Source organism: Strigops habroptila, chromosome 2 (assembly GCF_004027225.2).
Source record: "Strigops habroptila isolate Jane chromosome 2, bStrHab1.2.pri, whole genome shotgun sequence".
Lineage (NCBI taxonomy): Eukaryota > Metazoa > Chordata > Aves > Psittaciformes > Psittacidae > Strigops > Strigops habroptila.
Genome location: NC_044278.2, coordinates 57,253,296 through 57,266,507, shown reverse-complemented (window position 1 = coordinate 57,266,507; position 13,212 = coordinate 57,253,296). Strand labels below are relative to the sequence as shown.

The following is a 13,212-nucleotide window of genomic DNA, read 5'->3' as shown; positions in this document are numbered from 1 at the left end:
ATTCTAATGGACTAAATTAAATTCACATTAGGATTTATTTTATTACAGAAATACTCAAAATCTCAATTGTATATTTAATGCCATTTTTGTTTTGTTATCTGTATGTGCAGTGTATTCCAATACGCATTTGTAGCTTTGAAAAGTTATTTGCAGTAGCATCACTACATGGTGATGTGCTCTGTAAGCATAAGTAAAAACTTATCTAGGTAAGTAAGCCTCCCATTTTGATTCATTTGGGGGAAAAAACCCTCGAACAACCAAAACAAGAAAAAAACCCCAAACAATGAAACCCCTAACTAAATGGAGCATTCTTTACTTCTGTGATTACACACTACGTCTTATGTGATCAGGTAAGTATTAACTACATTTGTAGCAAGGTTACTTGGTGCAAAATAATCTTGGCCATTGTTTATTTAAAAAAATAAAAGAAGAAAAGACTTCCTTTGTAAACAAGATATAATGCCTCAATAAAATGCATCATTTGTTCTGTTTTTCAGTTAAGACCAAGCTTGGAATTTTGGACTATTTACCACTGCATAAAATTTAATACTGTTTTCTGCATTACTGATTTCATGTATGTTTGCAGATGAGACGCTGAAATTGTTAAAAGAGCTAACAAGTAGAAAATCTCTTCAAGTGCCAAATATCTATTACCATTTGCCTCATTTGTTGAAAAATGAAGGAAGCCTTCAACCTTCTGTGCAGGTTGGCCTTGGAAGGACAGGAGGTATGCTGATATGATGTTTATTTTATGTTTGATATCTGGAGGACTTTCTAGTTTTAGTAATGTTATTTCCTGCATTCCTTGGGAGATCAAGGACATCTCATTTAACATGTGTGATATTGATATCTCTTAGAATTCACACTGAATCGAAGATGAAAGGAGTTTGGCTTCAGCTTTGCTCTTTTTTGCATAATCTCAGTCACAGCCCATGCCATGTTAAGGTGCCCATTAAGAAGCATTTAGTTTGGATGAATTTTTTGTAACTGAGTAAAAAGGAACAAAGCTCAAGCATTACAGATTCTGAAATGCTAATGGACACATCCCTTTGGCTTTTCAGATTTGTGGGGCAACCATGCATGGAGATAATTATTTTAGAGTTGATGTTTCTGGTTTTTTGAACAGTGTATTTCAGCATATAACTTAGAGTTGGGAGAACTAGGATAATCCAATATAACTGCATATTGAATGATATGAATCCACTAATGAATCCTTGTTTCTATTTGTGCCGTCTGACTTGAATGGTTCATGTTACTGTCCACTAGACCTTTCTCTTTTCTTTTCCCCCTCCTTGCTTTTGAAAGAAGCTAGTTACTCCTTGCCTGTGGTTTTTTTCATTACTTCAGTACATTTGATTGGTCCTTCTTTTAACAGAAGGACCTGTGTGACAAATGTATGGGCTTCAAGCCATAGGGTTATTTTTCTGACTATAAACACTATTTATTTTAATCTCGTTATTCAGGAAGGAAGAGGCTTATATTCCTTTATTGTTTTAAGTGAAGCCTGTATTATATCCCACTGGGAATATATGACAAAGGTTTGAAATTGCAAAATAGAAATTGGAATGAGGTTTATTAAATTAAAAAGAGGGAGGAAATTCTGAGTTGAAATTATTTTCCCATTTTCCCCTTTCCTGGTCACTGTGCTTTTCGAGTGTTTATTTTAAAAATTCAGAGCTCGCTAATGTGTAGTTGCTAGGCGAGGCAGGCTCTGTACGGAAGGATAAACAACATTTTAAATAGTTGTTTGGGTTTATATATTTATGATGTGGTAAATTATTTCACATAAATGGCTCAGAACACTGGTGCTGACTTCATGAAGTCTGCTTTATCTTTTTACTGTGTTCCTACTGCTGTCTGCTGTGTCCTGTAAGGTACTCAGCCCTGGCTGTGGGGTAGGGTGCAGAAGAAAGACTATGGGAAATTTAAGGAACATGGAGGTCAAATGGGCAGCTGAAAGATAGTCTTAATAGTGTTGTAGCTGGGTCCAGATTGTTTTGCATTTGAGGTGCATTTAATGGGGATAAGAGATTTCAGTGAGTAATTTCTGGGCAATCCTGAAGAACCCAAATCAGGTGCAAGGGAAGTAAGAGTTTTTCAGTGCTGTCATTTTAAAAGAAGACTTCTGAGAAGTTAAATACTTGAGTAGTGAAGAATGGTTATGCCAGTTTGAAAATAAAGCTAAGTTAGGGAGTTTAATCACTGTTAGTCTTGGTGCACCTTATCTGATTGATATGATGGTTGTTGATTATCACCTATTGTGTGGCAAGGTTTTGGTAGTGGAGGGTATAGGAGTGGCTTCTATGAGAAGCTGCTAGAAGGTTCCCCCGTGTCCAATGGAGCCAATGCCAGCTGGCCAAGGCCAAGCCCATCAGCAATGGTGGTAGCACCTCTGGGATAACTTTTAAGAAGGGGGAAAAAATTACTGCTCAGGAGCAACTGCAGCTGGAGGGAGGAGTGAGAATACGTGAGAACAACAGCCCTGCAGGCTCCAAGGTCAGTGCACAAGGAGGGCAGGAGGTGCTCCAAGTGCCAGAGCAGAGACTACCCTGCAGCCCATGGTGCTGCCCATGGTGAGGCAGGCTGTGCCCCTGGAGGTCCATGCTGGAGCACGGGGATGCCCAAAGGAGGCTGTGAGCCCATGGGAAGCCCAGGCTGGAGCAGGCTCCTGGCAGGACCTGTGGCCCATAGAGAGAGGAGCCCACGCTGGAGCAGGTTTGCTGCAGGACTTGTGACCCCACAGGGGACCCATGCTGGAGCAGTCTGTTCCTGAAGGGCTGCACCCCACAGAAGGGACCCACGCTGGAGCAGTCTGTTCCTGAAGGGCTGCGTCCACAGAAGGGACCTACACTGGAGCAGTCTGTTCCTGAAGGACTGCAGCCATGGAAGGGACCCATGCTGGAGCAGGGGGAGAGTGAGAGGACTCCTCGGAGGAGGAGGAAGGAGCATCAGAGACAACATGTGATGAACTGACCACAACCCTCATTCCCCATCACCCTGCACTGCTGGGGAGGAGGAGGTAGAGAATTTGGGAGTGAAGGTTAGCCTAGGAAGAAATGAGGAGTGAGGGGAAGGTGTTCTAAGATTTAGGGTTTATTTCTCATTATCCTACTCTGATTTGATTGGTAATAAATTACATTAATTTTCCCCAAGCCAAGTCTGTTTTGCCTGGGGTGGGACCTGGTGAGTGGTCTCTCCCTGTCTTTATCTTGACCCTTGAGTCTTTCATTATATCTTCTCTCCCCTGTCCAGCTGAGGAGGGGAGTGATAGAGCAGCTTTGGTGGGTACCCGGTGGCCAGCCAGGGTCAACCCACTACAAGTATACAATAATCTGGCATGTCTAGGATTACTTTTTTTTCTTAGTTGTTTGCTGTGTTTGCTCTAAGCTTTGGTGGCAATTATGTTAATCATGCTCCTAATGATGGGTGGTATATTTTTAAACTATTTTTAATTACTGTTATCTCCATCTTTTAACTCTTTGCATTTCTTAAACAATGCTTTATTACAAGGTAAGATTTTTGTTTTCTGTCTTGTGTGTGAGATCACCGAAAGTACTTTTCTGGTTTGTTTGATTTCAGTTTCCATTGTAATGGGAATACCTACAGTGAAAAGAAAAGTCAAGTCTTACCTTACAGAAACTCTCCACTCCCTTATTGATAAGCTGTCCCCTGAAGAAAAACTGGATTGTGTTATGGTGGTCTTTATAGGAGAGGTAATCACTTAAATATTTTATGCAATTTCCTTACCTGCCTTTATAATTACAAGTACCATTCCTTTCAGGAATTGATGAGGTTCCACTTTTTCCTCAAGATGTAGACAGAGGACTCATTCCATGAAAAGGAAACTGCAACAGTCTTGTATTTCTGGTAGAAACAACCCTGAACAGCCCAGATTTGTCTGTTTATCAAGGGAATAGTGGACACAGACTCAGTGGACTGGTTATTTCTGTTTATGCGTAGTGACAGACATGCACTAATTACCTTATTTCTTCAACATCAAAATAACGGCTAAGAGTCTCTGGTGTCATAGGGAGAATTCTTCCCATTTTCTTCATGCTACTGCTCAGTCCTTTGTCAAATGAGTGCTGCAGCTTGAGATATTAGGCACAGATTGTTACTGGGTTTATTTTCTGGAAAGCGTGGATATTTTAAGTCCAGACTTTTTTCATGGACTAATTCAAACAGTGTTCAGTTGAACTGTCTGGTCAGTTTGGCTCTGATTTAGTGGAAAACAAATTTAGGAAAATGATAGAGTGCTTTCAGAAATAATTCTGTTGACTGCTGGGAATTGCATGTACTTATTTTGGTCTGTGTGTTTTCCTTAGAAATCTGACTTGGAGAGTGGGAAATGTATATATATGTTTGCCCATCATCCATCTAATCATATAGTGCTCTACTGAAACACTGTTTTGTGAGTCCTGCAGATGAAAATTCAAATCCTCTAGCTATTACTGAAAACAATTTTAATCCTGTGAGCCAGTGTCTATTCAGGGATGAATCAGTGAAAAAATAGATAGGCATTTTAATACTTCTGGTTGTATTATCAGCACATTCTAAAGCTTTCCTTGAAAAGTTGGTAAAATTTTTACCTGTACCTGAGAACTGATTCTTATGGTGTTCTGATGTAAATTGTTCTGCTTTCTTTTTCTTGACAGTCAGTCAGAAACTTGTCTGTCTGGATAGATCCTGCTTTTCTGCAGAAAATGCTCTTAAAACATTTATATGGAGTATCAAGAGAATTATATAGAATATCAATAGAATAGAATTCATTCCAAATTACTGGAATGCTGAGTTTTTCTTCACTGTGTTAGTTGGAGTAATTTTATTGCCTTTTATGTAGCTTCTTTTTCAAGGTTTAAAACTGAAGTTTCATTTTGTTTTGCTTAAGGAGGTTTGAGCTATGAAGACTCTGTGTTATCAATGGACTCTGTCTTCTACAAAACTTAGAAGTGTCCCAAATTGCACAAGATTTCTTGTTGCTTCAGACAAGCCATATTGCTATAAGCAAGTCTTCCACAGATAAATAACTTTCTTCCTTTGAGGTGGTGTGAAATTCTCTTTCATCTTGGGAATGATTCTACAACAGTGACCATAAAGGAAGTGAACATTTTAACATGGGAGCTATGGCTTCTGTGCCTAAGGAGAACTGTGTAGTTTGCTCCAGAGTGGGATGCTGTTACCCTCTGTTATCTGTGTATCAATGTCTGAGAGCAGCATTATGTGCCTACTTGCATCTGATACAGGCACCACAGCCATGAATGTCTGGGAAAATTTGAAGAACCCACGTTTAAATTTTTGTCCTGTTATAATCACTCCTTAGATTTCCATTTCCTTTTCTTTACTCCATCCAGTTTTGTCTTTCCTGCTTTACTATTTCTTTTACTGTTTTCTTAAGTTCAATATCTCATCGTTTGCTTTGTAATTGCTAGAGGGAACTTTTTCAGTGATTAATAAGGTACAGTAAATACTTCATCTTGAACTATGCTGTGCTTTTTCTGAGTTATGCTGTATATTTCAGCTTCCTTCTACAAGATGAATAGTGTAGGTTTATTAAGCAATTTCTCTGGCTAGTTGAAGGAAGGCCTATTTCCCTGGTGGATTTCTGTTTCTCCTTAAACAAAAGGAAGGGCTTTAGCTTTTAAAATTGCTTTGTCTGTAGGGTTTCTTACCCTAAAATGTGTTAGACTATTGCTGTCATTAACTTGTGTGCATTAATGAAAGCTTATTTAAAAATACATTAGAGCTTTGACTAGCTATGTTTGTATCAAAAATGATGGCAAAAGTTTCTGAAAAAAGATATGGCCTCTGCTCAACTTCTGTGCAGTTTAAGCACAGCAAGAAATGGTCATAGCGTGAGGTTAGGTAATTTTGCTAAGAAGCTTAAAATTACTATCTGTGCTTTGTCTATAGCTTGTACCAACAAAAAAAGCCCAGGACTTTACAAAATTGTTTTTACCAGAGAATTATGTGAAAAATGGCATTTTGAAAGGATTTTAGTGTTTTCTTGCTGACTTTATTTGTGAAATCAAATTGACAGTCTTTAAGAAGCATTGCTGGTAGCTATAGTCATGGGCTGTAATCTCTTTGTGCTAAGCACCCTAGAAAACTCTTTTAATACTGCTATGGTTTTTTAGCAGTTCAATCTCACTCCTTTTCTAGTAAAAAAATTTGACTTTTTTACTAGAAAACAAGTTGAAAATTAAGGCTAATGGCCTTCTGCAAACAGCATGAACACTGTAAACAGATGAGCTAGTAAATATAGATGCGTTATGGTTGCTAAATAGAGATCTGCATATTCATTTACTGTATGGATATTTCTCAGTAATGTAATTATACACAGTAAATTTCCATACTGGAAGTTCAAGGAATTCTAAAATATCTCAGCTGATGTGATATCTAATCACCCGTTTAAATAATTACTAGAATTGCTTGACAGTAAACTGTGCAATTGTCACAGTAACTGACATATGTCTGTTCTCCAATTTGTTAAAATAACTTTATTGCAGAATAATTTGTAGGTATTCATTAGGATGACTAATAAATAGACATGATTCAGTGTATAGTTAATCTTTTTACTCCCCTTCACTATGTAGCTAGTACATAGGCTCAGCAGATAACTTGAAACAAGCAATTCAAATCTCATTAACCTTCTCTCTATGAGAACTTGCTGTCAGAAAAAAAACCCCTATAGGCTCTAGGTTTAAGAAACTATGAGCTCCAGATTAAAATTGTCATCTAGTATTTTTATTTAATAAAGTTTGTAATTAACATGGGAAACAAGGTTTTGAAGTATCATCGTAGTGGAACAACAGACATATATATATATACACACACATTACTGAATATGAGAGAAATTAGAATGTTTTTCTGATATCTAGGATTTTTTTTTTTTTTTTCCTATGGGGAATCTCATTTACCATGAAGAAAATTCATCTCAGACTTATTCCGAATATATCACAAATTATTGTCAGTCCACTTCATTAATCAGGGACTGCACTTAGCACAGTCTTCTGTACAAACAGTAATCAGTGTATATTGGAATGACTACAAGCCCTTGATTTGACAAAAAATATCAGAAAGGCAAATAATTTCAGTAATAATCAGAAGACACTACAGGTATGAAAAAGTGTTTTGCTAATTCTCTACGCTACTGATTACATCTAACTATAGGCAGTGGCTGACCAGCTATTTGTTCTTGGAGCACTAGGCCTTCTTATACTTTCTCGCATACTGCTTATTCAGATCTTATTCTAGTGCTCCATGTGTGTACAATTCACTTAGGCTAGAAAAACTTGCGTATCTTGATTATCTTTTACTGTCACCATGCCATCTCTTCATGTAAACAGTGGCTGCTAAATTAAAACGTGTTGATCTTCAATAGTGTTTTCTCTGTGTCTCTGTGCTCCTTTTGTGGAGAACCTTTTTTCCTTTGGAAAAGCTTCTGTACTGGTTGGGTCAGTGTGACACAAACACCCAGCAAGGTACCATCCTGTATTCTGATATGAACAAAGCCTCAGCAAACTAAGCACTGAGCACACATTTTGGGTCAAACCTTGCTGAACCTGTTTTGGAGGTATTAATATTGGAGTACAATATGTAAAACTTTTCCAGCAAAATAAACAAGCCTATATTTTTATCTCTTATTGCTCTGGGCCTGAATTATATATCTCTTTGATCAGCAGATATCTTGACAGAAAACAAAGGAGTATTTTGTCTCTCTTGCTCTCAACACGGATGTATTAATATCATCCTGGCTATAGAGATGTTCCATGCATTCAGCAAGTTTTTGAAAACTTGAGAGCTGCCTCTTCCTGGAGCTGCCCTGGAGAGTGTGTTCCTAGTCCTCAAAAGATCTGACCACATGTCTCAAGTTGGAGAAAGACCAGTAGATCTTAGCATACACATACATATGTACGTAATATATATGTATTAAAAAAAAAAAAAAAAGCTAGACAAGGCTGTTGTACGATATGATACATTATATTCACCATGTAATTTTAAAGGCCTACACAGATGGTAGCCTATGTTTTGGACGTCTCACTCAAAACTGATCAGGATGACCGCAACTTCTAGATACACTGCCGGCTCTTATATGTGGAATGGTGGCTTGGCCTGACAGTGAGAATTTGAGATATTTAAACTGCTGTTGCAGTCCCTGTTTCTTTGGCACCTAAGCTTTGGTACCCAAAGAGTATGGACTGCTGATACTGGGCACCGTCATAGGATCTTACGTTCCTCTTTGCATGGCAGGGACTAGCAAAGTTTTTTATATATGACTAAACCAGTGATAATCTTTCTTAGATCTAAGAAAACATCCTTGACAGGATTTGAAAACTTCCATATACCTGTGACAAATTTAGTGCCTCAGTACAGATAAAATTCAGGATTGTGGTCTTTTTTCAAACCCTCGTCTTGAATGACTGAAGTGCTTCTCTTTAAGATACCTCCTGAGATGCACCTTGGCCACAGTAACTATCCAATGCTTCTTGTAAGGGAACATCACTGTTTTCAGAGTTGTATCTCTCTTTGGTAACATTTATTGTATTTGTGAGATGGAAAGTAAAAGTAATAATCACATTTCAGAAGCATTCTAGTAGATGACTTCATACCTGGATGATTGACTGAATCGACACTTTAAGTTTTGGGCAACACTATCAAATTTTGCTGCTGTGGTCTGCCTTGCCCTAAAGATAATGAGGACAAATTGCTTCTGTCCTCCAAATAAAGAATATGTACCATAGAAGTGTGCTTTTGACTGTACACAGCAACTACCTATCTTCTGGAAAACAAATCATCTAAACCTTTTTAGCAATTTACAGGCTCACCCAAGAGCAAGAAAAAGTTTCTCAGGTTGCCAGGCCACAAATTTTGCCTTTTTTCAGACTCTACAAACCAGGCTTCATCTTGAATATGCACAAAACTAGCAGAAGGTTGTATGACACTAACAACTTGCTTTTGAATGTCCTGAATTGAACTGTCCATTGATTTTTTTTTGTTTGTTTGTTTTTGTTTTGGCTAGCCTTCTTAAAAGCTAAATTTATTCTCTGATGTGGTATTATGGTTCACAGCACAGTCTGTACAGATGTATGCCCTCACGATTGAGGAGCTGACACGCAGGGCACAAGGATAGGGAGAAGAAAGAATGGAGTGCCACTTGTGTTCCTGCTGTTGCTGCCAAAAGCTTTGCATTGTGAAACCCTGTCCTGAACTGAATTGCGTTAATCACAGAAATGATGGGAGAGACATATTTCTTACCTCTGTGATAGAGCGTGGACTTCCAGTAAGGGAGAGAGGAAGTCATTAGCTCATGTAGGCCACAGAGGCTACATTTTACTTATGTAACATTAGACAGCTATGTTAGTATTCTCGTTGCTGGTTTTTACTTTGCATCTTGTTTTCGTGTTTCCTGTATTTAACTTCAACTTGCTGCTTCAGACCTGAAGACACTGTTTTCTTGAAAATAATTTCTTTTTTCAGCTGCATTTGTTGAACTCGAACAGATATTATTGCCTTAGGCTTTATTTCTATCCGTACACCACTGCAACCACTGCTGCACTTTTATTCCTTAGGGCTTTTCTTCGCTGCATAAATAGCCAAAAATAGGTCCAAATTCTACTTTAGTGGCTGCCTTTTCTTGTGTGAATTTTAATGCCTTGTATATAGGTATTATATTCCTATGTACTTTCACCATGTCAAGGCAAATATATGTTTGCTCTGTCTTTTCTGGAGGCTGTTCAATTTTGCATTGTTTGTTATTATTTAAAATACATTGTAAAATTATTCCACCCCTATTCTACAGGGATGATGGAAGATCAAATAAAATTGTAGAAATTAGTAAGTAATGAAATGACTGCACTTTACAGATTAGCATGATTGTTTCCCAGGGATTTTGTTTCTTTTTTTGGAAGATGTTCTTGAATAAGTTAAAACTTCTAGTAGATTTCATTTAAGAATTAACATCTGCATAATCTAACAGCCTAGATAAGCCACGTTGTTTAGAATATACTGTACAGTTAATGTCTGAATTCTCCCCTCTTTCTCTGCAGCTTTTCTTCTTGAATTTGTAACATTTTGATATTCTGCATATTAATTCCTTTCCTAGTGGACTGGGGAGGGCGGAAACCCCCAAAACCAAAAACCAACAAACCCTTGGAATTTTAAGTCGATTCTTAAAGCTAGAATCTTGGGTTAGTGTGACAGTTGGCTAGCTGTTAATCAGAACTTTCTAACCTCTTGTTTTGTCTGCTGGCTAGTACATTCTACTACTTTGCTATGCACATGCTCACTCATAAAAATCAATAAAAAAGATTGGAAAGTTCATTGCTGCTCTGGGTCTTTGTGTTCACTGTACTATGAATAACAGTGTTTGTTCAGACAAATCTTAGAATAATTGCAAATTTGAGATGCAGCCTCACCTCAACTAGAGAAGGTACTTCAGGGAATTGTAGGGCAGCATCTTACAAAAACAGGAAATTTAAAAACTTATTTTACTGACAGTCTGAAACTTTAGTTTGGTCTAGAGCGGACTCTTTTAGAGTTTTCTTTCAGAGAGATTCATCAAAGCACTCTGCATGTCTGTCTCATCAAAATTGCTGATGCAAGGAGCTAAACCTTAAATGTTGCCATGTTCACAGGCTTATGAAAGTCTGTAGATCTCATAAGCTAGAATCTTCTGTTCTTGCTCAAAGTTTAGATAGGCTCAAAGGCAATACTGGTGAGGTACCTTGAAGAGGAGTCTACTGCAGAATATTGAATACACAAAATCACATCTGTCTCAGGAAGTAACCTGAATTGAAAATAGTTGGAATGTGGTTGGCAGCAGGAGGGAGTATTGTGTATGCTTGTCCTATTCTTGTTCTTTGCTATGTATCTGTTCGTGGCTTCCACTGCTGGAAGCAAGATGCTGACCTGGATCAATCTTTGGCCTGATCTGGTATGAATGAAAAGAGGAGGATGTCTCACTCCAAGTGTTCTTGCTTTCTCTCATAGATCAGTAATTTCATATGGCTACGAAGAAAAAACAGGCATAAAGATTTGAACTGCTGATACTGGAGTAACCACCCCTGCTTATGCCTTTCATTAGTTGCCAGAGATCTACCAAACAGGACAAACTTGTTTGTAAGGCTTCATGTGATTCATTGATAAGTTGCATCTTTGTGGCTGGCACTGTTAACTCTTAGATCGTGGCCTATCACAATTCTCCATTTAATCACTTTAAAGGAATTAATTCTTAAAATATTATTTTTTGCTGCTTTTTCTTGGGTCCCAAACCCCTAGGGATTACTTAGTCTTCAACTGTAAGAGTTTTACTAAGGAAAAATTCTGGTTTTGTTATTGCCTTCTGATTTGGTAGACAAAATCATTCATATCTGTAGTCTTAGAGGTTGTGCTGCTTTGGTTGGGATCACCAGTGACATTTCCTTTCAACAGCAGCAAGCAGCACTGATACCATGAAACAGAATTTAAGATAGCTGCTCCAAGGTCAACCTAGTTTCTACCAGATGATCTTCACCGGAAGCCTAAAGAACAGTTACACTTTGTCTTTCATGGATGACCTCCTTTTGATTAACCTGGATTTGTCTTGTCCTGTTCAAGGTTCTTGGAGAAGACGAGGGTATTACTCCTTATGCAGTCTTGTGTCCTGCAAGTTGATGAAGAGGACCTTAGGTCTTATATTGTCAAGGCAGTAATCACTTTCTTCCTCAAAAATTGGGAATAGGTTTTGGTCAATAATAGGTTTGGATTTTGGGTTTTTGTTGGTTGGTTTTTGTTTGTTGTTTTTTTTTTTATGCTTTCAGTTACTAGCTGAATTTATTGTTACTGCTTGAAAGATCCTTAGGTCAGAGCAATTATCTGTTCCTGATTTCCTTCCATCACTACCCTACAATGTCTTCTGTATAGTTAACTCTTCCCTTGGGCATAGTCACAGGTTGATCAAATTTAGCATATTCTCATATTTATTTCATGAGGTTGTGTGAAATAACTTCCACGTGCCACCTTCCTGGGACATGCCCACAGTTGAAGCGTGTTGGCAAAGATCCCATGTACTGTTAGGCTGGGTAATGAGAGGAGTTGGTTGCCTCTGGAAGTTCTCTGATGTGGAAATGTGACAGTTAACCTGCTATCCTGAGGGGAAGAGTTTGGTGTTGAAATCCTGGTTCTGAATCTCAGATGTTGCTGAAATACAACTGCTTATTTAGAAACAATGGCAGGATATCAAGTTTATAATGCATTTGTTCATGTGAAAAATGGCATAAAATCTTTTAATCTCAATGTTCTTTTTCATTCTAAAAGTGGTGTCTCCTTTTGCACTATGCTGATACAGAGGTTGTTGATTCAGAAGGAAGGCTACCTACTAAACCAGCAGTGGTATTTGCCATATCTCGTGTTCAGTGCAGCTAGACCAGAGCATCTTGATGCTGTGTGACAGCAGCACAGATTACAGTATGAGGTTGGAAGATTACAGACTACATCTCTTTAGGGTGAAGCTATTGTGGTTGCAGCTCTGAATGAAGGACACAAACAAATAAGGGAAAGTCTATTCCAGACTTTTCTTTCTTTTTTTTTCTGATTGTGGTGCATTCTATATAAGTATGTAAGGTTTAAAAGCACTAGCAAGGCTTCATGGTGTATCTTCAAAATACATCAAAACTATGTTTGCTCTCAGGAGATGTGCACTAAGGCGCAGGCTTGTGACCAAACATATGCTTGCAGCTGGGATGAAGTTAGGCATTTTTTTTTAATCTCTGGAATATTGTATAGAAACTAGCTGTGTTTCTGCTCTGTATATGTATATATATTTATGTATGTATATATATTTTTAAATCTTGCTTTTTTCTATATAGTTACAGTATAGTCTGTTTAACAAATATTTGAGATATTAATGCTAGACCGGGTAATTGAAATTTGGTGTGCCAACTAGAAATTCAAATTGCTTGGTTTTTTGTATGCTGACTAAACAACAATTTCTGTATGTTTTATGTTTAAAAGGTTAAAAAAAAAAAAGAAATGTTTCAGTCAAACATGGATATACTAAAATTGTTTTTAGGTAGTCCCTAGGTCACTGATTCGCAACTGTTACACACAGCATAACAAGTTATGTCTTAAACTTCATTCCAGTAATAAACTGTGCATGAACAATCCATATATGTATTTTAAGACCCAGTGATATATCAAGGTCCATATGGACCTGTTAGTCTCCTTGTGTGGAAC

The 13,212-nt window shown here is 37.8% G+C and overlaps 1 protein-coding gene across 5 annotated transcripts in view; it reads left to right on the top strand.

Moving 5' to 3' along the window:
* MGAT4A (alpha-1,3-mannosyl-glycoprotein 4-beta-N-acetylglucosaminyltransferase A) overlaps positions 1 to 13,212 on the top strand; it is an 83,385-nt gene that overhangs the window by 33,730 nt on the left and 36,443 nt on the right. For all 5 annotated transcript variants that reach the window (XM_030477013.1, XM_030477012.1, XM_030477011.1 and 2 more), the window contains 2 exons: positions 587 to 727; positions 3,580 to 3,713. In XM_030477013.1, the coding sequence (XP_030332873.1) occupies positions 587 to 727; positions 3,580 to 3,713 (275 nt within the window). The remainder of the gene's footprint in view (positions 1 to 586; positions 728 to 3,579; positions 3,714 to 13,212) is intronic.